Source organism: Mytilus californianus, unplaced genomic scaffold (assembly GCF_021869535.1).
Source record: "Mytilus californianus isolate M0D057914Y unplaced genomic scaffold, xbMytCali1.0.p SCAF_1, whole genome shotgun sequence".
In the NCBI taxonomy this organism is placed as follows: Eukaryota; Metazoa; Mollusca; class Bivalvia; order Mytilida; family Mytilidae; genus Mytilus; species Mytilus californianus.
The window spans coordinates 12416731-12444668 of NW_026262581.1; the positions used below are offsets into that span (position 1 = coordinate 12416731).

A 27938-nucleotide genomic window follows, 5' to 3' on the forward strand; every position below is an offset into this window, starting at 1 on the left:
ATAGCGAGTCCTAATGTAAAAAACTCTAATAATAATGAGTAAATATGTGAATTTCTGTTGTAATAGTGAGCATGTACGAGAAAAACTGAAATTATAATAAGCCCGTATGAGGTAAAAACTAATAATAGTGGGTCCTTATGTGAAGAACTTTAATATTAAGTGAATCTGTTTCTGAGTTGTGAAGAACTAACACAACTGACATTAGGACGGTTATTTAAGTAAAGAACTATAATACAGGCGAGTTCTTATGCGAAGTACTATTATAAAATTGAGTCTCATGTAAAACTGTTAATTTAGTCAAGATCTCGTATGCACGATTCTAAATGTCTCACAACTTTTCGGCTGTGGGTAAACTATTAAAAAAAGAAAAAGATATAAATAATAATAATAATATAATATAATAATAAATCTTATGAATAATATCCGCGATCAAAGAAAAAAAATATCATATCATGTCGGCGGGCAATTGTAAGATGTTATAGGATCGAGAACAAATATAACACAAAAGAAATCAATGTATGAAACAACTGCAATCCCAATTTAACACGCAAACACATCTCAAGAAAACTCAAGATCACACCATGTCGGCGGGCAACTGTCGACTTTTAAAACGTTGTACGATCGACACATATGACACAAAAGAAACAATTGCAATCCACAAATAAGACGCAAAGAGTCACAAGAAATAACAAGATCACACCATGTTGGCGGGCAACTTTCGACTCGGGCAATATTGTACGACCGAACGCAACCATAACCAAAAGTTAAACATGACACCAAAGAAATTAGACACAAACAAAATTACAAGAAATTACAAGATCAGTGTTAGATGTATCTAATTTTTTTCCGAAAATACAATTGTTAACACAGACAAGAGGAATACAACGATATAAATCTATGCTACCCCAAGAATTCAACTTGACAAATGTTCAACCAATCCGGGTTACCGCATAACCGAGGTCAAACACAATGTGTAACAAAACTTTAAATAATACAGAAAATATGACTGTCAGAGTTATTGTATTTGTTTTATTAAAAACACATATCCAATATGCAAATACCATTATAAATAATAGTTTTAATCACTAAACAGTCAGGTGATGTTACATATATATATATATGACGGGGTATGTTCGATGCGTTAATCAATTGGAAAACCCCGCCAGATAACATCCAACTTTGAAATTGCGTACAAATGTCAAATTAAGGTGTGCCACTTTGGGAATGGTCTTAACCGATTGATAATTCATTTCTCAATATTCGTAATTTTCCCCAGATTTTTTCTATGTCGGGCAAAAAAAAGTAGCAGTTTATAAGGAGACCCCTAATTGACGTAACAGCTGGACTTCTGGACGTTATAAAAACGATTGTTTGCAAGTTGCATTGTTAACGGTTTAACACTATGGATCAACGTCAATGCAAATAATCATAGTGTTTTGACGGTAAGTAACTTTTGTGCCATCTTGGCAACCGTATACAAAGTTCATTTCACTTTCTACCTTCTAAACACAGGAGTTCAAATTCTTTTGTTCCATTTAAACCGCATACCGGACTGCATAATGTTGGTGGACTATATTTTAAAGATCTATTTGATGGAAATTATTTAACTGAAATGGATAAGACAATTTGTTATTGTGATCGTTTAAGTTACTGTTTAATTACAGACACATATCTTTTTCGACAAAATTTAATTGTTACACCCATAATTTTTCAGCAAATACTTTTTTTTCTAGGAAAGACTTAGTATCGTGCATCGTGCTTTGTCATAAATTCGTTGATATGTTATAATAATTACCGAATAAAGTTCATATTCAATTTGAAAGATATGGTTAGTCAACTAGATATCAGCTTACAAAAATACACGATTAAACATATATTAAGGAAGTTAGAATACATATGATGCGCGGTAGTGACCCCATTTATTTCTAAAATAGCCTTGAATGTTTGTCAAGGAAACATTTAGGGAACCAGGTTAATGCAAATGAAAAATCGACCTTTGATTATTACAAAATAGTGCGTCACCTTATTTTCATAAAATAAATTTAAAAAATAAGGAAGGAATTAGAATCGAGATAGAGTAAATATTTCTGAACGTAATATTGTTTGTCTTTGTCAATTTTCCTAACATGTATAAAGTTTTTATCTCTTTATTAAAATTGAGAATGGAAATGGGGAATGTGTCAAAGAGACAACAACCCGACCATAGAACAGATAACAGCAGAAGGTCACCAACAGGTCTTCAATGCAGCGAGAAATTCCCGCACCCGGAGGCGTCCTTCAGCTGGCCCCTAAACAAATATATATACTAGTTCAGTGATAATGAACGCCATACTAAACTCCAAATTGTACACAAGAAACTAAAATTAAAAATAATACAAGACTAACAAAGGCTAGAGGCTCCTGACTTGGGACAGGCGCAAAAATGCGGCGGGGTTAAACATGTTTATGAGATCTCAACCCTCCCCCTATACCTCTAGCCAATGTAGAAAAGTAAACGCATAACAATACGCACATTAAAATTCAGTTCAAGAGAAGTCCGAGTCTGATGTCAGAAGATGTAACCAAAGAAAATAAACAAAATGACAATAATACATAGATAACAACAGACTACTAGCAGTTAACTGACATGCCAGCAAACCTTGTTTCTCCTTATTCATTGTTTGCTTATAACCCTAACATCGGTATTCTTTCAGATTTGTGTTTACATATAAAAATAAGGAGATGTGGTATAATTGCCAATGAGACAACTATCCACCAAAGTTCAAATGAAGTGGATGTAAGCAATTATAGGCAACTGTACGGCATTCAACAACGAGAAAAACCCATACCGTATCGTTGGCTATAACAGGCCCCGAAATGAAAAATATGAAACAATTCAATTGAGAAAAGTAACGGCCTGATTTATAACAAAACAATTTACGAAAAACAAATATGGCAGACATGAACCAATGATAACTACTGAACCACAGGCTCCTGACTTTGGACAGGCACATAAAGAATGTGGCGGGATTAAACATGTTTGAAGGCGCCAACCGTCCACCTAACCCGGGACTATAAAAATCAGTTGAAAAGGGCTTAACTCATCAGATCGGTACAAAGCAGAAACATATCTAAGAAAAAAACAGACCGGACGTGGCAGGGTATTTCTACATCCCTCACTGCAAAAAGACACAAAGTACAGATCTTAGAGTACTCGCAGTTGCTGACCGCTAGTTCAAAGCCAATAACTAATACAAATTCATATATCTAAGTCTAAAATATCAATCAGTACACACCCACCATCCAATGGATGTAGTGTAAAGACGTCATTAACAGTCAGAGAAAAACATGACCTTGTGCAATGCCAAAATATAGGTATCGGCAGATTGTAGTACCGCGAATGTGCATATGTGTATCACTAATATTTAGTATGGTTTTAATCTACTGATAACAAAATCAACATTTATACCGATAAAAACAATATTCAAAGACCTAATTACAGTGTTGAATTAGTAACCTTTTAGAATAAGTTTATTTCAATGATTGATAAGTTTACCCGTATCGTATCTAAAATTCCGGGCTTGGTGAACAACATCACCGTGAAATCTAGAATGTGCTATTCCATTTAAAATAAGTTTTCTACAGGTACAGCCAAACTTCCAAACCGAGTATGTGTATCTATGGAAAAATTTAGTTGAGGTTTTAAGTAAGTTGTGGTAACGAAATCCCGGACTTAATAATTTACCAGTAATACATAGATTACTCTCATTGAAATCCAAATCATCACTACAGACACGGGCATAGCGAACGCATTGAGATATATAAATACCGTAAGACGGTGCCAAAGGAACATCACCGTCCAAAAAAGGAAAATTGACAATAGGGAAAGAAAAATCGTCCCTTTTGTCGTAAATGTTTGTGTAGAGTTTCTCGTGTAAAACTGAAATGATTGAATCTAAGTCATTGCGGTTAATGTTCATTTTGTTTTCAAATTTGTATTTGATTTTACCTTTAACTGTTTTATTTTGAGCGCCACTGACGAGTCTTGTGTAAACAAAACGCATGTCTGGTGTACTAGCTGATAATTCTGGTATCTTTGGTGAGGTTTTTATCAGATGGCAAGATAAAACCATAATATTTCTTTCCTTAGATTTATATTTCAGTCTAGAACTAAAGGACGGATATAGGCAAATGCTTGAAGAAATAGTATATGATCTATTATTTCACATTTTGTATTGATTTAGAATTTTCAGAATTTGTTCCTAACTAAGATTAAATATTGGAACAGTTCTGAAACTTGATGTAAAACTTGCTTTGAAAAACTGTATGTTATTTGAAATCATCGTCAAATTTGGTCGGTCGTTTTCTGTTTATTATCACTGTAAGGATTTTCAGTCTTGCTATGCAATTCGTCTGTTGTTGCATAATTGTGAATTGATTTTTCAGTCTGGTTTTCTAGCACATTCAATGGATTTTTTGTTTGATCCTCATCTGCATCAATGAATGTAATTGGATTACTTTTGTTTTTATGTTCAGTATTCTCGTTTTCATAATCCAACTTTTGCGTTGAGGTAGTTGGAGAATCTAGGTCCACATAATCGTTGCCTTCTTCAGGAACTGGTTGTTCATAGGAGAACATTTGTTTTGCTGCAGATTTACTGTTATGTGGTATTTTATTCAGGCTTGATTTTCTGTCAGTAAAAGATTTTCTCGACTTTGATGAGGACCATGAAAATATTCGACTTCTTACCGATGACGAAGAACGATCCTGTAAACATACAAAATTTTAATTAACAATGAGATGTTATAAATCAGGTAAAAGTCAACAAAAATTCATCCTCCATATGGAATACGTCTCATAAGTTGCTATAAGATCAATATAAAATTCTTGAATAAAGTCTTTTTAATAATCTATTAATCTTTCTTTCAAAACATAAACCCTTTACAGTTTTGTTATAAGCTCAGTCGGCAATTCTTGTTCAAGTTTTGCTTCATATAGAAACTTTTGAGAATATTTAAATGATTTCATAAAAACAATTTAACCCCTAAACAAGTTTAAAACATGTCATCTTCAACAATCGTTTCACTCATCATTAGGTATTGCGATATGTTTGTTTAGGATGAACACTTTCTGAAGAAAAAAAACATCGTCATTTTCCCTCTATTCGACGCTCTTTGTCTTTACTTTCACATTGAATCATTATCTAACCATTTCAACATTTTTGTTCCATATTTATCTGCTACATACTTACTTTTGGTGATTCCTCTCCAACATTGACTGGTTGACTATAGTAAACAGACGCTATCTCTCTGACAAAAGCTACAGAACCCCTTTGCGTACGCTCTGGCTGTTTCTCTTCATTGTCAACGCTCAGGTCTAAATCTAAGTACGTATTTTCCTGTCTATATAAAAACATGTAAAGTTAAATACTTAGGCATAATGGAAGGTCACGTTTGAATAGTTGAACCACAACAACTAAAAGAAAAAAAATTTACAAACGGACGATACCTGCGTGACACACGAATTTGTGGAGTTATTACTTTATTAACGTATTAACGACACAAAGTCTGAAAACGGTTTGAGACATAAGATCGGTACTAAGCACAAAACAACTATCAAAAAGACAAAGTCACGCAGAATCTACCTAAGAGGTCTCACAGTTACTGAAAGCTACTTCAAAGCCCAATTTCAACTTATACATACATCATGTTTCCCAGACTAAGATAACAATCAGTACACTTCCAACGGATTTAGTGTTAAAACATCAGAAGCAGTGTGAGAAAATAATGATTTTTTTGTAATGTCAAAATATATGTTTCGACAGGATACAAATGTTAATATCTGCAGCCGGTTGTACGAACGTGTCATTAGTCTAATGAGTCATTAAGTCTTCATTAGCCTAGTGCATCATAAAGGCTTAATGAAGACTTAATGACCCATTAGGCTAATGTCACGTTCGTACAACCGGCTGCTGGATAGCAATATCCGTTTAAATATCTACACTAAACTAATAATAATACAATTAATCTAATACGAAAATTACCTAGTAGAAATTATCAAAAAATTTGACTGCAATGCATAATGAATAAGTTTATTGAAATGAACAATTCGCTGATTTGGCTCGTATCTTATGTTACAATGCCTATAGAAACAACATCTCTGCAAAAATTAGGATCTGACATCGCTATTGTAATAAGATTTCTACATGTAACAGTATGTGTCTATGAAAGAATTTAGTAAAGGTATAACAAACCTTTCTTAAATTGTCCGTTTATGAATTTAGAAATTATTAAGAAACTTAGGTTTCAACTCCCTCAGGCAAAGTTGACCTTAGATGGATTTGGCTATTATACTAAGATCCTTTTTGGTCATATTACCCTTCAACTGCTTCGGTTCTTATGAATCCTTGGCTTTTACAATATTTGATTTTGAGCGTTCCTGATGAAGATAAATCTAGAAAAGTGCTTCGGATGCATGAAATTTATAAAGCGTTGTTTTCATTTTTTTCATGTTATTTGCTTTAACAACATACCTGATATAATAACAATAGGGGGTCTCATTGTAAAAGGGGGGGGGGGTGTTGTGATCCCGGATCCCGCTTATTGTTTTGTCAGAATCCCGTATCCCGCTTATCTTTGTTAAACTAGCGCTTTTAATTTCACGTGTCCCGCCCGAATGCGTTTCCCGTTTTAACGCAAAATAATTTGACTTTCACGTGTCACGCTTACAAAAAAATCGGCCAATCCCGCGTCACGCTTAGACCCCAATAAGACCCACACAATAGAGAAAGAAAAGTAGTCTCTTTTAGTGTGTCATTTATTTTAATTTAGAGTGTCACGTGTAAAACTAAAATAATTAAAATCATGAAAAAGACAATTATTGCTGTTGATTATAGATTTATTTAAAGTCATATCCCTGTGGTTAATTTCAATAGTATGATTATCAGAGAATTATTGGTTATTTAAAGCAATAAGGTAACGGTAAGTTTATTGCATTTTTCTATTAAATATAATTAAGACGGATCTTCACTAAGTTTGACAATTAACTTTAATTCATAACAATACAGGAACAAATCTGTGTCTGAAAGGGCACAATTTTGCAAATAGTTATACATAAACCTGTCGATAAACTGTATTACCGAAACGTACACATGGATGTTAAAAAAGTAGAAACTATCTGCTTTATTCATCTCAGTCCCAGTAAGTATATATTGCATATTTATCTGTTTAGTACAGAAGGCGTCTTAAAAATGAGTTGCAGCAAATAAATAAGAAATCAGATGTTCGGATGACCATTTAATTGAATTAAAAGACTTTTTCGAAGATCTTTCTGACATTTCTTTCGGTAATGGTGTGGTCATATTTTCTTTAACTTCTGATTTTTTAATGCCTTCTTAGTATCTTCCTCCCTCATTTTTAAGTTGCCTTTTGCTAGTACATGCATGTGTAAAAATGCATGCTCAACAATGACTCAAAAGGAAAGATGATGATGATGGATGACTGTTTAACATCTAGTGGCAAATTAAATCTATGTTTCGGAAGAAATATGTTAATATGATACTCCGGTTTTACCCGGCCGGGAAAGCATGTATCCCTTCCCGGATACATTATTCTGACCGGAGTGATCATTTTTTGCTCTTACTCCTAAATGCCGTATGCTTAGCGAAGAAGCAACAATTATCAACTTTTTAAGTCTTTGGTTTTACTGGGCCGGGGATCGATTCAACAACCCCCAGCACTCGAAACGAGATCGCCAACAAGACCACTGACCAGTTCAAAATGAAAGAGACGTATCAAACTATTATTTTGATTTATAACAGACGTAGACTGAATGGTGATATCAACTTCCCTTATGGCTGACTTCCAGGAAATCAGTTTTGTATAGCAAGTCCTAGTTATTCAACACAGGAAACTATCTGATAATACAATGCGGTTCCTGGTAACTCGACACAGTTATTTGTTGTACTTTGGTTTTTGTTTGTTCAGTACCTCCATTTAACGAGGAAGATTGAAACAGGTGTCTAGTTTTTTATTCATAAAAAAAAGAATATAGATAGAGACATGTATAACGGATATTTCTACAAAAGTATATAATGCATAGTCCCGAGTCTAAAAAGTTTTGATTTTATTACAGAAAATGGCTGTCACAACATGAACGCATGTCTGAAATATCAAAATCTAGAAAAGGATGACACTAATAAAAAAGACTATTTGTTTTATTGATCTTCCGATATTGTAGCATAACATTCCAATTATAACTGTGCTAACTGTCTTTAAATTGTCTTCGATATTTGAACAAATAGATGTGACAATATAGTTTTTAAGTTTTTAGTTTTGTCCAAGGTTATGGTTGTCTTTTTGATATTGTTTTACATCTAACCCCTTGTTTTATGAATTTTGTATTTACATTGTGTCATAGATCAATTTTATTCGTTCAGTGTATGTTCACATGTTTTTGTTAATATTTGATTGAGTTAAGCCATTTCAATTGATATTTTATAGTGTGTCTTTCTATGTTGTGATGTTACACTATTGTTTCGGGTAGGGTGAAGGTTGGCGCCTATTAAAACGTTTAAACCCGCTGCATTTGTTTGCACCTGTCCTAAGTCAGGAACCTGATGTTCAGTGGTTGTCGTTTGTTGATGTGGATCATAAGTGTTTCTCGTTTTTTGTTTTTTATATAGATTAGACCGTTGGTTTTCCTGTTTGAATGGTTTTACACTAGTCATTTTTGGGGCCCTTTATAGCTTGCTGTTCGGTGTGAGCCAAGGCTCCGTATTGAAGGCCGTACTTTGACCTATAATGGTTTATTTTTACAAATTGTGACTTGGATGGAGAGTTGTCTCATTTGCACTCATACCACATCTTCTTATATCTATTTAACCCAGGCAATGGAAATGTCCGTGTTGTAACAAAGAGAAAACGACCGTAACAAAGAGAAAACGACCGTCAGTCAAATCTAAGATTAGTTCAAACAACTTATTATTTAATAAGTTGTTAGCAGTCATTTTGTATTACCGGTGTCTCTACTTCGCAGTCGTTCACAACAACAAAAATAACTTGGTGTATAGTATACACTCGTTTCTAACTGTCAAATTTGTCTTCAATATACAAACAGGAAGATGTGGTATGATTGTCAATGAGATTTCTCTTCACCAAAGACCAGGTGACGTAGACGTTAGCAACTATAGATCACCATACGGCCTTCAACAAAGGGCAAAACCCATATCGCATAGCTAGCTATATAAAACGCCCCGAAATGACAAATGTGAAACCGTTCAAAAGAGAAAACTAACTGCCATCAAGTATTAGTGATCATTAGTACACTGTATACATTTATTGCTCTGAAACTTTACTCTCTTCGACAAATCCTGGTTATCTGGTGCTTTTATAACAATTAATATTTGAACAGAACAAAACTTAAACAATACAGAAGAGAAGACAGAGAGTTTTATTTTACGATACAAATGTATTTTTTTTCAAATACTCACTTTGAAGTCTGGTCTTTCATCCATCTAATATACCCAATAAAGATAACAGATGTAACAAGAACTCCTGTTAAAATTCCTCCAAGGAACATAATTACGAGGCCAGCTGGCGACATAAGAAAAGTCTCATCATCTGTCAATCAAATAAAAGTGCTGAAGTACTTTAAGGTACAGCTGGTGTTTATTTTTTACACACAAAACATAAAACAAATTAAATGATTGAATTTTGATTTTTGGATTAAACAGAGTAGACATGTTAATCGGATATTTGTCCTCAATATATCAACATACAGAAACATGTCCACATAATTAACCGAATTGTATTGTTTTAATTCATTATCAGTTAAAACTACAAATGTCGTTAATCCAGTTATTACTTTATCACAACTTGAGTTTGCTATTGGATATTTCTATATACAGCATATAAATATTTTGTAATTATAAGCAAGTTCAGGGAATAGAAAGGCGTGTATGAATATACAGAAATAGGTGAAAGTAGGATCATAATAAGATACTTTTTAGTGGTTCTGTATATAAGTATATTTGTAGATATGTATATATTATCTCTGAATCCTTATAATATATACACAGGTATATAGAAGTGCAACATTCGTGTGATCACATAGCAAAAATTTTATATAAGTAAGATATGCATTTATGTATACTTTTTGTTTAAATTAGTGTAATCATTTTAAAGATATAAAAATCATTTCTTATCCTATCAATAAGAATGTCAATCTTTTCAGAATCGAAATAATAAGTGTTTGGTCAAATACCTAATGTATTGCTGAAACTAATCCAACATGGATCTAAGAGTCCATACAAAACTAAATTTTGGTCGTCTGGGTTCATTTGAATGTGACTACGTTATGTCAAATTTTTGGATCAGTCAGCTTGTCATACATAGTACAGTTTTTGCAAATCATTGTAAATATATAGAACAAATCTTAAAAATCATTGTAAATATATAGAACAAATCTTAAAAATCATTGTAAATATATAGAACAAATCTTAAAAATCATTGTAAATATATAGAACAAATCTTAAAAATCATTAAGAAGCTTTGACATCTATTTCCATATTTCATAAGTTTCTTTAGAAAGTTAAAGTTTGATTAATATATTTCTTCTTGCAACTACATTTCCAACTTAATATTTTATTATACAAAAGCGTTATACAACATAAATTCGTAAATAAAGGCGAACTAAAAACAATTGAAAGGAGTTCAAATGTCTCCCGGGAACCGTTAATGTAGTAAAGGTAACATGCGACTATTACCTGTTAAGTGTATGCTTGTAGATGTTAGCTTATTAGAGATGTTTCCACAATCTGATGCATTAATACCACAGCCTACTCAAAAGGTATGAAAATATATCAATATTGAAAACAAATCGGTTAACATTTCTGAACTCATCACGCATTTCATAAGCATATTAAGCTTTGGTTTAAAAATTAGTTATCAAACATACGACAGCATGTATCGACGACACTTTTAATTACTAGTATAACGTAACCTTTGCTAGTGCACTGTTTTTACAAAAAACAACCTTTATTTAAGTCTCAATCATTGAAGTGTTATAAAAATGCATTTCTTTTTTTTTTGTTTGTTATTCCTTGTTGTCACCAATGCAATATTGTATGTTATGTCTTTAACCTCTTGAACATTGGATGTGTTAGAGGCTAATAAAGTGTTCAGTCTTCTCTTGATATCCTTTTTTATTTGGAATACATCATATTTTGAAATAAATGCTATCTACACGTGATTTATAGAGATATCTATTTCATTCCTAGATGTTAAACATAAACCTTCCAAAGTACTATAGTAATTTCCTTACAATAAGAAATAAACTATGGCAAAGTTCTTCAAATGAATTTCACTATCCTGATAATAAATATTGATGATGTTGTTTACTCAATTATCCTATATATATCCAAATTAATTAGAAATTAAGAATAATAAAGAGACAGGATATTCTACTATCTACCTAGATTTACGATGACGAACAACTCGAAACTATAAGAAAAACTTATAGCTGAAACGACTATATGCCATGTAACATATCATTCCCATTATACCAACTTCATTACTGGTTTAATCATGTTCGTGACTTTGATGCATCCGCTGAAGGAGAATTTGATAATGTAGGCGCACCAAGTGGTATTCCGTTTCGACTATTTAGCAGACATTTCATCTGACAAGGCCATACAAATTTTATATTTGATTACGTCACCAGACATACCACTATGCGTAAATGAACTCGACGTTATTATTTCAGATGCATGTGAAACGTACGGTTAGTATTTTAACTTCTGTAAACAGAAATGAAGGGTAAATGTAGTTTAGGAGACAACAACCAAGCAACATAAATTAAAAAAAACTCAAGAGATAAGAGTATGTACTAAAAAATTTGCAGGCATCAATTTAATTGGTGGTCGAAAATTGAGTGTATTGGACATGCGGTAGCAAACAGGAAAGACAGGAAAAATTACACTATACGTTACCTTTTGACATACATGGGTAGTCTAATATGTAGTCCCCAGAGATACCAACATACTTGGATGCTTTTCTGAGTTCTTTCAGACAGCTTACTAAATGGAAATTGAACATTTATGAATAACAGAAATACGATTAACACTAACCATTGTCTACTAAACTGTAGTGTTCCTTCCTATTTATGTGTTTTATAAAAAGAAGATGTGGTATGATTGCCAATGAGACAACCCTCCACAAGAGACCAAATGACGCAGAAATAAACAGCTATAGGTTCTTCAACAATTATCAAAAAGCCCATATCGCATAGTCAGCTATAAAAGGCCCCGAAATGACAAATGTAAAACAATTCAAATGAGAAAACTAACGGCCTAATTTATGTACAAAATAATGAACAAAAAACAAATATGTTACACAGCAACACGACAACCACTGAATTACAGGCTCTTGATTTGGGACAGGCACATACAGAATGTGGCGGGGTTAAACTCGTTTGAAATCGCCAACCCTCCCCTAACCTGGGACAGTGGTGTAACAGTACAACATAAGAACAAACTATAAAAATCAGTTGAAAAAGGCTTAACTCATCAGATGGATATAAATAGAAATACATATAACAAAAACACAGAGTGGACGTGGTCGGGTACTTATACATCCCCACAACAAAAAGACACCAAGTACAGATCTGAGAGTACTCGAAGTTACTGACAGCTAGTTCAAAGCCAATAACAACTAATAAAACAAATCATGCATCTAAGACTAAAATATCAATCAGTACACATCCAACATCCAATGGATTTAGTGTAAAGACGTCATTAACAGTCCGAGAAACCTTACCTTGTGCAATGCCAAGATACAGGTATCGACAGATTGTAGAGCCATGAATGTGCATATGTATATAAAAATAATATTTTGTTTGATTTCAATTTACTGATAACAAAATCAATATTAATACCAACTAGAGGCTCTAAAGAGCCTGTGTCGCTCACCTTGGTCTATGTGCATGTCAAACAAAGGACACTCTCCAACATTGTAGACGAGAATAGACTTCAAGACAAAAATCTCTATTTTGTTGATCTTGTTTTACTGATCTTTTAGTCTGTTTAGTTTCTCTCTATCTTCTTTAGTGTTTGCTCAAAACACAAAAGAGGGTAAAAAAAATCCTCATTTAAGGGCAATCACTCCTATGAAGAGTAACAGTCTACTAACTATATCGGCAAAATTTGACTTTTTAATAGATCTTGCCTTGCTGATCATTTTTGTGATTTAAAGTGTTTATTTATCTATTATAATTTAAATCATATAAGGCATAACGGAAAAAAAATGTTTCTCTCTAAATATCATAGTTTTTGTGATAATAGGCAAAAATGAAAAACAAAATGGTAAAATTTGTCATTTATGGGCAATACCTCCTATAAGAATTTGTCTAACAGTTTTCACGTATATGAACAATTGGTAGAGCTCATTATTCTTAACATTTTTGCTCCTTTCAGATTTTCTCTATTTATAACGGTTCAAAAAATAATAGACAAAACTTGCATTTCTACCCTATGTTCTATTTTTAGACATGTCGGCTATGTTGGTTGGTAAGCGGGGTCATCAGACACATTTTTTAAACTAAATACCCTAATGATGATTGTGGCCAAGTTTGGTTAAATTTGTCTCAGTAGTTTCGGAGGAGAAGATTTTTGTAAAAGATTACAAAAAATTACAAAAAATTGTTAAATATTGACTATAAAGGGCAATAACTCCTTAAGGGGTCAATTGACCATTTTGGTCATGTTAACTTATTTGTAGATCTTACTTTGCTGAACATTATTGCTGTTTACAGTTTATCTCTATCTATAATAATATTCAAGATAATAACCAAAAACTGCAAAATTGCCTTAATTTTACCAATTCAGGGGCAGCAACCCTACTACAGGTTGTCTGATTTGTCTGAACATTTCAGGGCAGATAGATCTTAACCTGATGAACATTTACCCCGTCAGATTTGCTCTTAATGCTTTAGTTTCAGAGATATAAGCCAAAATCTGCATTTTACCCCTATGTTCTAATTTTAGCCATGTCGGCCATGTTGGTTGGAAGGCGGGGCCATCTGACACATTTTTATGCCCCGCCGTCGAGGAGGGGGCATTAAGTTTTACCCTTGTCCGTCTGTATGTACGTACGTACGTATGTCCCAAAATTGGTTTCCGTTCTCTAACTTTAGTTTGCCTCAACCAAATGTTATGAAACTTATACCAAAATGCTTATTACCACAAAACACAGATCAAGTTTGAATTTTGGTGGCGTCACTTTTACCGTTCTAGAGTTATACCCCTTTACAAATGGAAAAATTCCTGAAATATTTGTTTCTGTTCTCAAACTTTAGTTTGCCAAAACCAAATGCTATGAAACTTATGCACAATGCTTCTTACCACAAAACTCAGATCAAGTACAAATTTGGGTAGCGTCACTTTTAAAGTTCCTGAGTTATACCCCTTTATAACGTTATATACAAGCGGGGGCATCATCTGTGTCCCATGGACACATTCACCATTTATTTAAACTAAATACTCTAATGATGATTGTGGCCAAGATTGGTTAAATTTGTATCAGTAGTTTTAGAGGAGAAGATTTTTGTAAAAGATTACAAAAATTGACAAAAAAAGTTAAAAATTGACTATAAAGGGCAATAACTCCTTAAGGGGTCAATTGATCATTTTGGTCATGTCGACTTATTTGTAGATCTTACTTTGCCGTACATTATTGCTGTTTACAGTTTATCTCTATCTATAATAATATTCAAAATAATAACCAAAAACTGCGTAAAAATAAGGATGTGCTATCCCGTTTGAAATAAGTTTTCTAAAGGTACAACCAAATTTCAAAACCAAATCTTTATATCTATGGAAGAAGGTTTTAAGTAATTTGTGGTAACGAAATCCCTGATTTCATAATTTACCAGTAATACATAGATTACGTTCATTGAAATCCAAAACGTCACAACAGACACGGGCATAGAGAACTAGTTGTGATATATCAACACCGTAAGATGGTGTCAAAGGAACATCACCGTCCAAAAAAGGAAAATTAACAATAGGGAACGAAAAATCGTCCCTTTTGTCGTAAATTTTAGTGAAGAGTTTCCCGTGTTAAACTGTAATATCTAAATCTAGGAAAGGACAGTTATTACCGTTTATATTTGATTTACTTAAAGAAAGTTCCTTTGGGTAAATTTCGGCATTATATTTAGAAATTACTTGATTATTTAACAAAAAAATATCATCAAGATAACGGTAAGTGTTGTTGAAATTATCAATTAAATGCAATTTAGACGGGTCTTTACTGAGTTTGGTCAAAAACTGTGATTAATACAGTAGAAGAACAAGTCTGCTATTAAATTTGTTTGCTCTCGGTTCGTCTCGTGTGTTTTTCCTTTCATGTCGGCTATAATATTTTTGATTTATTTGATTTTAACCGGTCAAAAGTGATATTTTGTTCTTCCTTTTTTTAATAGAAAGTATGCAGTAAATCAATAGAAACTCATAAAAGATTCCAGGCTTATCAAGCGCGTTTCGTCCACATAACACTTATCAGTGGATCTCGAATCAAAACAGCTGAAGAGCCGAATTGAATACGAGTCGGAGAGCCTTAAAAATACAAAATTTCGAAAAGTTGTGACAAATACGGCTACGGCTATCTATGATTAGGGGTAAAAAATCCTTAGTATTTCAAATAATTCAACATCTTATACACAGTAAATTTACAGAAAATGAACGTATCAAAGATATTTCATGTCAACACAGAAGTGCTGGCTACTGGGCTAGTGATATTGTCGGAAACGAAACGACAGACAAAATAGCTGATCTGAAAGGTACACCATCTACTTGCCACTATACGTCATGTACTGTGTTACAACCCTAGATAAAGCCGACGAGGAAAGGCATTACATCGACCACCGAAAGATATATTTTTATGTAGCCTAGGTGGTTGAGTGGTCTAGGGCTCTGGACACAGTGTAGGCGGGGTTGCCACGATTTCACAGTAGTAAGGGTTCGAATCCCGCTGAGGGAAGAACAAAATTTTGCTAACGTAAATTTGAAGATCTAACATTGTTGGGCTAAATTTGAGACGAGTATATATATACACACACACACACACACAGATAAAAACTAACAACAGTTTGAATAAAAGAATGTATTTACAAAAACATAATTTGATCCACACTTTCTCTCTCTCCTTTTCTCTTGTACTTACTAACTTACTATAAGGACTGAGGTCAAGTTTTTCACAATCACTTTTGGTACCATACAGAGCCATTGTAACGACAAAATCATCTATCCTAATAAAAATAAATAAATACCTCATTATATAAACAAAACAGTCATCACAGTATGGTAAAAACAAAGTCCATCCAAGATGTACATATTTAAAACCGAGTATAGATGAGAAATAGACATATATATAAGGCTATATAGAAAAAAATATGCGAAATTTAACAACTTACTGCATAAGTTAGTATTTCTATCGTAACATCTGTATGAAAAATGTGTATTAATTTGAATGTACAAACTAGTATAACGTTAAAATGTGGTCAGCTGGTGTAGGACGCAGCATATCATTTATATAAAAACAATAGTTGATTATTTAATTGTTTCCTTATCGCCCAGTTTGTCGGAAAAATGAAGATATAGTGTCGTTACCAATGAGACATCTATCCACATTCAACAATGGAAAAGTAAATAGTTTTACATCTACAAGTCACCATCAAATGTTATGATATGTTTTCGGCTGGTAGTCGAGAATTTGTTACTTATTACGTGAATTTCACGTAAAAATCGATGTTTTTGTAACGTGTGAATTGCATGAACTCTTTGGATGAAAATAGTTTCATCTTGAACTAAGTAGATATATTAAGATTATAATATAAGTGATTTTTTATATATTGATATTTTGCAAGAGAAATTCGCACTCATCGAAACTTTCAGGTGAATTAGTTTCAGTTTATATTATACTGTAAATTCAGAAATTATTGCGAGTTTATACTTATGCGAATAATACGACTGGGTGAGTATCGCAATAATAAGAACTCGCATTTTGATATCCAATCCATGTATCTGTATGCAAATTTTCCTGAAATCGTAATAACCAATCTTGCATGTTTGTCCTTTCTTTAAAAATTGCTATAAAAAATGCATGCAATAATTTCTGAATTAACAGTAGTTCATTCGACTTGAAATTCATGTAAAAAAATTCGCGTGTACAATTTAATTCGTTCGTGAAATTCAAGAGCGCGAAAATATCACGATTATGGTATGGATATTCGTAACTGTATTCTATTAAAACATATCATACCTTTTTACACAGCTATCATCAGGTATGGTTAAACCACATGTTGCTCTCTGCATTAACAAACACGCAGGAGTCGAAACAACTGATGCGTTTCCCTTCGAATGGTTGGCCATAAGAGCAAACAGATCTGTAATATTATTAAGCACCTACATAATAAATGTCATATGGAATACGGAAATGACACTCAGTCAATCCCAACGAGTTATGTTTGTCAGGAGCAATGGATACTCCAAATAAAAAGAACAAGAACATAGCCCTAACTAATTTGTTTCCCATTAACAATTCTAAAACGATTCTTGAAAAAGACGAAAACTCTCAGGCAATCCAGAAACTAGTTGGACCTGATACTTAATTCTTAGATACATGATTCTTTTGTTAGTTGTTATTGACTTTGAACTAGCTGTCAGTAATTGCAAGAACTGTCAGTAATTGCAAGAACTGTCAGACCTCATTATTCTGTACTTTGTGTATTTTTTGTTGTGGGAGATGCATAAATACCATGTCACGTCAGGTCTGTGTTATTATATTTTTCTGCTTTGTATCGATCTAATGAGTTCAGCCCTTTTCAACTGGTTTTGATAGTTTGTTCTTATGTTGTACTGTTACAATACTGTCACATGTTAGGAGAGGGTTGGCGCCTTCAAACATGTTTAACCCCGCCACATTATTTATGTGCCTGTCCAAAGTCAGGAACCTGTAGTTCAGTTGTTGTCGTTGTTTCATGTCTGTCATATTTGTTTTTAGTAATTTTTTGTTATAAATTATGTCGTCAGTTTTCTCAATTAAATTGGTTCATATTTTTCATGTCGGGGCCTTTTATAGCCGACAATACGACATGGGTTTTTCTCATTGTTGAAGGCCGTACGGTTACCTATAATTGCTTACATCCACTTCATTTGAACTTTGGTGGATAGTTGTCTCATTGGCAATCATCCAACATGTCCTTATTTTTATACTGAGTTGAGGCCAAATCTGAAACACATTTGCTAAACTACCAGTAATTTGATGATTGTCTCTGAAAAATACAATCGGAATTATCCGTGTCGCTCTACCATTGAACTATACTGAATTGGGATGTGGTTTTCCCGTGTATTACAAACATGTATATAAACTGATTTAAATTGTTGCTCCTACGTGCATTGCTTTCATGGCATTTTTTGCGAATATGCTAGAATACATTTTCAGGCTTTTTAACATATAAGCGATAGGTAATAATATAAACGTTTATGGCTATTCAACTGTACTATCTATAATGAAGTACTGTATTTTTTCTAGGTGTCGAAACGTTATTCAAAAATGTACTTTGTGAACAATCAAGTCGGTATATAGTAGCTATAGTGCACAACTCGGCTCTAAGGATGAAATTCTTCATTCAGATTCAAGATGTCAGTAACAGCTATATTTTATTTCGAAAATCTGTAAATATCAGAATTAAATGCTGTTTTTCCAATTTATCCGAAATGAAAGAAAATGACAAATCACATATTAGAAAGAAGCGCTTCATGCAAAATATGATTCGGTACTTGCTATCCAAAAAGAAAACAGCATTCAATTGAATATTATATTTCAAAACAATGAAGTTTGGACATAGTTGTTAATTGATCAAGCATGTCGCAATTTTTAGGTAAGTACATTGGTACATTTGTATTAGTATATCTGTGTTAGTTAATGTTCACCTTAAGATCAAAGAGATTTCGCCTTTGCCATGTGCTTAGTCTTATCCATGCTTTTCTACCTGCTCTCAGTGTTATGGGTAAACATGTTGAAACAATTGATTTTAACTATATCCTTGTGTTGATTTTTAGTATGATATTTCACAAACTAGATTCAGAGTTCAGTTTAAAACACGCAAATAAATGTTTAATAAGTTCTATCCAATAATTGAGCGGTATCTAAAATACTTTTACTGTGTCTATATAGGTATAATATTATATGAACATAGTTTGTTTATTGTTTTGTACATAAATCAGGCTGGTAATTTTCTCTTTTAAATCGTTGTGTGTCATTGTATAGCTTGCTATGTGGTATGGTTTGCTCAATGTTGAAGTCCGTACGGTAATCTTCATACTACATCTTCTTATCTTTATATTTATATAGTGTCTGACACTAAAGAAGTAGACAATTTTAGCAACCAGGAAATGGTTTATAGACCAAATTATAAACACAAGTTTTAATATAAGCATGATAACGTTATACTTTATTATGGTTAATAATCTAAATTGAAGTAATTCGACCCGGAATGAAGTCAAAATAGGTGATAAGGCAAATTTGGCAGATGTCTCTTACATAACACTTACACATAATAAATAAAATTAAATCATCCCTAAATTCTTAACCTCCATCTTAACTGTAATGAAAAAAAACCAAGCAGTTTGTCTATACCATAGGCAATGAAATAGCACATATAGGTTGAAAAATCGCAAAAACCCTCACAGAAACCACAAGAATCTCATTTAAAATTTGGGGCGAATTCGGAGCACCTGTAAGGGATAAGCTCCTGATCCATCATGCAGTGGCCATCCGTCCTTTTTTCATGACATGCAAAATCCTGTGATGAATCGTATTGCGTTGTATGTTAGAACTTCGACAAATGGAACATATGCATGACCATGTGTGATGCATTTATTTTCCATAAAGGTTTAAAATATCACTTGGCGTCCGGCGTCCGTCGTCCGTCGTCGTCGTCCGTCGTCGTTAACTTTTACAAAAATCTTCTCCTATGAAACTGCTAGACCAAATTTAACCAAACTTGGCCACAATCATCATTGAGGTATTTAGTTTAAAAAATGTGTCCGATGACCCGGCCCGCCAACCAAGATGGCGGCCATGGCTAAAAATAGAACATAGGGGTAAAATGTAGATTTTGCCTTATATCTCTGAAAACCAAAGCATTTATAGCAAATCTGACATGCATAAAATTGTTCATCAGGTCAAGATCTAGCTGCCCTGAAATTTTCAGACAAATCAGATAACCCATTGTTGGGTTGCTGCCCATAAATTGGTAATTTTAAGAAAACTTTGCAGTTTTTTGTTATTATCTTCAATATTATTATAGATAGAGATAAACTGTAAACAGGAATAATGTACAGCAAAGTAAGATCTACAAATAAGTCAACATGACCAAAATGGTCAATTGACCCCTCAAGGAGTTATTGCCCTTCATAGTAATTTTTTAACAATTTTTTTGTAATTTTTTGTAATCTTTTACAAAAATCTTCTTCTGTGAAACTACTGAGATAAATTTAACCAAACTTAGTCACAATCATCATTAGGGTATCTAGTTTAAAACATGTGTCCGATGATCCCGCCTGCCAACCAACATGGCCGCCATGGCTAAAAAATTAGTAAAAATAGAACATAGGAGTAAAATTCAGATTTTGGCTTATATCTCTTAAACTAAAGCATTTAGGGCAAATCTGACAAGAGGTAAAAATGTTCATCAGGTTAAGATCTATCTGCCCTGAAATTTTCAGACAAATCAGACAAGCCGTAGTTGGGTTGCTGTCCCTGAATTGGTAATTTTATGGAAATTTTGCAGTTTTTGGTTATTATCTTACAGATAGAGATAAACTGTAAAAAGCAGAGTCTTACAATGTTGGAGATTGTCCTTTGTTTGATATGCACATAGACCAAGGTGAGCGACACAGGCTCTTTAGAGCCTCTAGTTTTAAATAGTCTTATCAATAATATTATGAATTAAAGTAATTGTTTACCGATGTTCAAATTTCATCGAATACCGGGACTAGGGACTAAATTTTGTACATATTAGACATAGCAAAACAAATCAATCTTTCCTGAGATCGATCTTTGATCAAATGTAAACGGGAAAGATCGATCTTCAATCGGACTTTAAAAAGTCCACCTCCAGAGGTGGTTTTAAAAAAATCTTTTTTTAATCGATCTTTCTTCAAGTGTAAACGCTTAGATCGATCGCTATAGATCCTTTAAGAAGTGAAAGTGTTATATTTAGATATGAAAATATTTATACGCATGTCCAGTTTTGGATATCCTAGCTTATAAATGCCCGTCTCTCGAGGTTTCAACCACATTTCCCGATTGACAGAACGTGAGGATAAGACAAGTAAACAAAGATCTGTATTCCACCAGTTTTGCATCTAACAGTAGAGACACACAGACAACTTCAAACCGACTGACCCGACTCACTCCAATCCAATCCTTGAATGTTTTATCAAAATGGATATTATCCCACCAAAAAGAATCATTCAAAGACAATTCCACAAAGATTGAAAGCCGCTTGCAAATGACTTTTTTTTGGAAATTTTTTAAGGCCTTAATGCAACTATAGTTTTACAATATGCAACATTCTGAACAGCTAATATTTTAGTCATCAAAACGGGTTAGAAAACCATTAAAAGGACACATATACATGTTTGTAAAGGCCGAAAGGGTACATCTCCATCTAATTTTAGTGTCCGAGATGATTTATTTTACACATGAAATAATTTTACAATTAAACAATGTAGTATGTATAAAATATGAATTACCTTCCTACATGAATTTGCACACTATATAGGTCAAAACGGCTAGGTAAAAATAACTTTTGTTTGTAAAACTAAGATATCTTCTTTGATCAATGCTAAATAAAGTTAATATGGAATTTGTTGCTTGAAAGCTTCAGGTATGAATGGCATATCCTTTCTCTATTCTGGCTGTGTTTTGTCATTCGCAATATGTACAGTTATATAGAGACAAATATAAAATACGCACGATCCCGTTTCCTCTTTAAAATTATGTGTACTCCCAATTTTTTGGTATTGTTTATTATAAGGGGCATGCGACTATTCATTTATGTTTTCGTCTCTGCTAAGTCTAAATGAAAAACGGACTTGAAAAAACTGACAAAAGCTATTGTCACAAACAAGCAAAAAAAAAAAAAAAATTGGTTAATTGATAAAATGTTGTAAACCTCTAAAACTGCCTAATGTCAACAAAATCTATGTAGTAAAATATACACAAAATCAAAAGATTCTTAAATAGAAGACCGTCATACTTACAAAAATAAATCCAACTTTCACTAAACTCCATTTTGTCCAAAATATGAAAGCGGAAGAGGCACTTTCGTAACGAGACTGTAACAAAGTGTCAAGTTCGAGGGGTTTCAATAATTACAATTTTTCCGTTTTGAATCTATTGATCATAATAGGGAAGTTGATCAAAGTTTAACGACATTTTACGCTCTGTGATATACTGAAAAAAATGATGAAATAGAAAATACCTGATTTGAATCTTTAATCAAGAGTATATTTTTCACCTCATTAAACAAAAGGATGCTTATATAACATTGTCGTTTATCAAGGACATCTTAATAAATATTTTTAGCCGAACACCCAAAAATGTAGCAATAAAACTTACGATATAATTAAGATGTGATGATGAAAACAAGAGTTGGTACATGAACATGTAACGCCTGTAATATTTGTAATATTTGAGTTATTTTAAAAGGTTATTATCTCGGAAGCAGAGATCTAATGAATTCACATACCAAGTATTTTCAATCTGTCATGTGTAATTTTTAAAGAAAGATTCAAACACTTACACCTGACCATTGGAGCAGAAAAATTAGGTCAAGGTCATGTATCGTATGTATAATACAGGCACATATCCCCCAAAAATCCACATACCCAAATTACCAAAAAAATCAAACGCATTATATTAAAAAAGCTCAACCCGGACACAAGAACGTAAAAATGATGTCAATATAAAATAAGAAGATGTGGTATGATTGCCAATGAGACAATTTTCCACCAGAGACCAAATGATGTAAAAGTTAAAAACTATAGGTCACCGTTCGGTCTTCAACAATGAGCAAAACCCACACCGCATAGTAAGCTATAAAAGGCCCCGAACTGACAAATGTACAACAATTCAAACGAGAAAACTAATGATGTATGTTCAAAACAATAAACGAAAAACAAATATGATATACAGTAACTAACGACAACCGCGGCACTGAATTACAGGCTCCTGACTTTGGACAGGCACATACAGAATGTTGCGGAGTTTAACATGTTTGCTAGCACCAAACTCTACCCCTAACCTGGGACAGTGGTGTAACAGTACAACAGGGTTTAACTCATCAGATCAGTACTCGCAGTCAGTACTGAAAGCTAGTTCAAAGTCAATAACAACTAATGAAAAAAACATGTATCTAAGATAAAATATCAATCAGTACACACCCAACATCCAATGGATTTAGTGTAAGGACGTCATTAACAAACAGAAAAAAACATGACCTTGTGCAATGCCATAATATAGTATATAATTTTATCGTAAGTCAATCGGGGATATGATATATAGAATTACTAAATGGGAATTATACTGGATTTCAATCTTAAATGTGAAAATTTAACGAAATCTTAAAAGCTTTTAGAGCACCTTTTTCAATAGTATACATTTTGTGGTTTGAAGGATTATTGGTTGTAAGTGGCAATAAAAACAATCATTTCTATCATATTTATATATAGTTAAATCAGAGACATATAATGTATAATATGTCTCTGGTTAAACCATTCAATAACGACACAACATAATTCTATAACAAAACAAGAGCCTCCTAGGAATTTGATTCGCTCACCTGGCAAATGTGCACTGTTTATTGTTTCTAAATATCTATAAAAATAATTTCTCAAGATAAAAGGTAAAAACTGGAAATATTTAAAAACACCCCTATTTACAGCCAATGACTTCTAAAGGAATGATTTCCTTCATTTTTGAATTTGTGGATCATGTATTTCTGATAATTTTTGCTGTTTACAGTTTCTATCTATCAAAAGTTTTCGAGATTATAGGCAAAGGCCACTTAACTCCTATAAGGGGTTATATCACAATTTCGGCCATGTTCACTTATTTATAGATCTGTTGTATTTTCTGCAATTACCACAAATAAAAATTGATAAATAATTGTCTTCGACGGGAAATAACTCCTATATATAAGGGATCAACTGACGATTTCGACTCATTTGTAAATCTAATTTTGCGGATCATTTTTACTAATAAAAATGCTCTATACCTGCTCAAGTTTCTTCAAAAAATAAAGGGGTAAAAATTATCCTTCAAGGACAATAACTCCTTTAAGGGGCCAATTGAAGATTGATGTCATTTGAATAATTCACCGGAAAGATGTTATTTTGCTGAACAATTTTACTATCCCAAAGATTCTCTCTATCTACTATAATTTCTGAAAAAAAAAAAAAAAAAAAAAAGGTAAATTGATGATTTCGGCTATGTTGACTAAATTGTAGATCTGTTGATATAAAATTCACCTGCTCTACAACGAAACATCAGGTTTGTACTTCCGAGTAAATTTCATAAATCAACATAATAAACAAGAATGTGTCCATAGTACACGGATGCCTCACTCGCACTATCATTTTCTACGTTCAATGGACCGTGATTGGGGTCAAAACTCTAATTTGGCATTAAGATTAGAAAGATCATAGCATAGGGAACATGTGTACTAAGTTTCAAGTTGATTGGACTTCATCTTCATCAAACACTACCTTGACCAAAATCTTTAACCTGTCTACTCGCATTATCATTTTCTATGTTCAGTGGACCGTGAAATTTGGGTCAAATCTCTAATTTGGCATTTAAATAAGAAAGATCATATCATAGGGAACATGTGTACTAAGTTTCAAGTTGATTGGACTTCAACTTCATCAAAAACTACCTTGACCAAAAATTTTAACCTGAAGCGGAAAAGACGGACGGACGGACGGACGAACGAACGGACGGACGCACAGACCGAAAAACATAATGCCCCTAGGTATGGCATTAAAAGAGGCGCCTAAGAGCCTGTATCGCTAATCTGGAGTTTTTTGTGTAGATCTTGCATCAATGACTATTTTGATGTTGAATGGTCAGATGGAAGATCATCCGCAAATGTGTTGAAAAGACGGCCCACAACCTGTACAGAGCAACTCTATAATTTTGACGGAATCAAATACTGCGCTACAAACCTGTCTTCTTTTTTTATTAACCTATCTCTTAGTTCCTGAAGTAGATGATTAATAAACGGGACGAATAACGCCCGTTTCCAATACTCCTTCGGTCCAGCAGCTGAACCATTTATCCGATGCTGTTGTCTTGTTGTCCCTCGTGGCATCGAAGATACTACATCAACACCATTAGCAACAGTTACGGCACTTGTACAATTGATCCAAATCGTCGTCGGATTCGCGTTTTCTTTGCAGCATTTCGACAACCTGAATTGAATCAAAGTCTTTAGCTTGCAAAAGCACAGACAGCGGGCCATAGGTTGTAAAATAGCCTGAGCGACACTGAAGACCAACAATGAAATCAAATTTAGTTATTGAACATCGATAACTTCTGGCTTTTGCATCCCCATCTTGCTCGAGATCCTCAAGAGAATCACATACCACAGAGTATGCATGAAGAAAAGTGAATAAAGAATCAGACCTACTAGCCCACCCTGTCTCGCACTAGGTCTTCAACTTCTGTCGTCTACCCATTTCTTCCATAACCTCATTTGGGGCAGTACCTTTTCCTGGAATGAGGTCAAACGCTTCGCTGAATAATCAAAAGCAAACGCGATCGCCTGCAAGGTGTCCATAAGATTACGAACGAGTGCTTTCTTACAAGCATGCACTATGGCCAAATTAAGATTGTGTGCTGTTGCATCGGGCAACCCTGTCAGATTGTATTTGATCCGCACACAGCATAAGAGTTCGTTTTGTATGTAGGGAGACGTATATTTAGTTCTTGGGTCCGGTAATGCGCTAAATAGTAAGCCAGAACTTCGTTACTCTTTGCCTTGTCGTGAAGAATTGCAATGAAATCGCTGTCCTTTTCCGTATAAACCCAGAGCGCTAAATTCTGTTTTGCACATAGTAAGATGACTTCAATGATACTCTTTAAAATATTTCGATTTCTTAAAACTACTTGGTTATTGCTTGTAGAAAATGACTGCAAAATATCATCTGATTTTCCACTTCTTATGCGAATAAATCTAGGTTAAAGTGACCTTTTTAGTAGGGAACACTATTGTACTACCCAAGCGTAAGTGAAAAATTGACATACAGCCGACTATAAACGGTATGGTTTTTCTCATTGTTGAAGGCCGTACGGTTGCCTATAATTGCTTACATCCACTTCATTTGAACTTTGGTGGATAGTTGTCTCAATGGCAATCATACCACATCTCCTTATTTTTATCATAAATGCAAAAACTTAACCAAGTTCGCAACGGATGGACGGACGTACGTTCGGGTGGACGATGTTAATCGTCATGTCCCTGTCACTATATAAATTTTATTCAAATAGTATTATCGCACATATACGACATGTTGGAAACACTGCATGAGTCGCAAAGCATTTCTAGGCGCGGTTTTATTATTTGCTCTTGATCTAAATACTAAAACACGGAATATGAATTTTTGTTTCAGGGAATTAATGCCGAAGCAGAGAGACAATACTGAATATTACCTAGTTGGAAAATGGAATTGAGGATCTTCTTACCTTGTTGTTAGTTACTTTAATCTAACGTCATCATCCTTTCTCAAGTCTTTTTGGTAAGAGTACCAATGTCTGGGTATGAAGGACCATATACATTAGGGGACGGGTATCAGGTCGGTGCGGCCCCAAACCGATCCGGCCCCAAGTCGATCCAGCCCAAAGTCGATCCGTCCCACGTCGATCCGGCCCCATAATAAAATAATAAATAATCTATATTAACTTCGGATGATTTGGTGACATATTTGAATCGTCAATCCGGCCCCATAATGAAATAATGAATAATTTATATTAAATTCGGATGATTTGGTGAAATATTTGAATCAGGATAAATGGAATTTGTAAAAAGTATCGATGCTTAATGACAGCAGGTAAGTGTAGTATGCCATATATTTGAGTAACATTCAGATGAATTATTTTAAATCGATACGAAAATGAGTATGATTGGTTCTGTTGGTAAAGCAGCATCAGTATATAAATATGAAGTTATTTTCCATGATAACTTGGAATATCACGGGGGAAAAGTTTTTATTTAATTCACACATAGAAGAGATAAATAGATATTTACAATCCAATGTAACATATAATTATGTAATCATCATAATGACTTGTTTAAATCAAATCATTAGTCTATAATTGGTTTGTTTATTCAACAAATGTCTAATAACCGTGAACCAAATTAACGCCAGTCGTAATCACCTAATTCAATCAAAATCTACACCAACAAGGTCTTTTATTTGAAGTTCTAATAATTAATTGTTATTTTTTTTTTCAGGTAACATGAAGAAGAAATGTACAATATTTCTTTTCGCCACTTTCTTCTCTGTGTTCTATTTTTTTTTTGTACCATCAAATTGTGATATTAAAAGAACAACCCATCCTATCTCCTGTTTTATAGCAAGGATTCGGCAAATTAAACAACATTTCTCAATTTGAGAAGTTTTTATAAGGCCCGTCTGCATTGAAATTAAAACAAAATTAAAGCTTTTTCTATACAAATACCAGCTGTGTCCATCGTCAGCTGCTAATAAAATTGCAATTAAGACTACAATTTAAATTCGTACAAACTTAGGTATAGGGACCACGAATATAAACAAATAATGTCTAGAACAGAAATGACCCATGCAACCCAAAGGAGCAAAAATTACAAT

The 27938-nt window shown here is 33.5% G+C and overlaps 1 protein-coding gene across 2 annotated transcripts; it reads right to left on the bottom strand.

Annotated features, from left to right (window-relative positions):
* Positions 1–4116: 4116 nt before the first annotated feature.
* LOC127701940 (uncharacterized) lies at positions 4117–22442 on the bottom strand. Of its 2 annotated transcripts, XM_052205949.1 has the most exons (8): positions 22311–22442; positions 17299–17422; positions 16209–16285; positions 11970–12056; positions 10746–10817; positions 9471–9600; positions 5232–5382; positions 4117–4747 (listed from the first exon to the last, which is right to left on the bottom strand). In XM_052205949.1, exons 1-8 carry the CDS (start codon positions 22339–22341, stop codon positions 4325–4327), a joined length of 1095 nt encoding a protein of 364 aa, XP_052061909.1. In that variant the 5' UTR covers positions 22342–22442; the 3' UTR covers positions 4117–4324. The 2 variants fall into 2 exon arrangements, with proteins under 2 accessions (XP_052061909.1, XP_052061982.1); XM_052206022.1 differs by lacking the exon at positions 10746–10817.
* Between the last annotated feature and the right edge of the window lie 5496 nt (positions 22443–27938).

What these genes read in the sequence shown, in the direction of transcription:
- LOC127701940 (XM_052205949.1), bottom strand. Translation starts at nt 22,341, where the DNA reads ATGGAGTTTAGTGAAAGTTGGATTTATTTTT. An exon ending in GATGATAGCTGTGTAAAAAG is followed by an intron (nt 16,286 to 17,298) that starts GTATGATATGTT and finishes TATTTTTATTAG; the next exon opens with GATAGATGATTTTGTCGTTA. An exon ending in ATGAAAGACCAGACTTCAAA is followed by an intron (nt 5,383 to 9,470) that starts GTGAGTATTTGA and finishes GTTTTTATATAG; the next exon opens with ACAGGAAAATACGTACTTAG.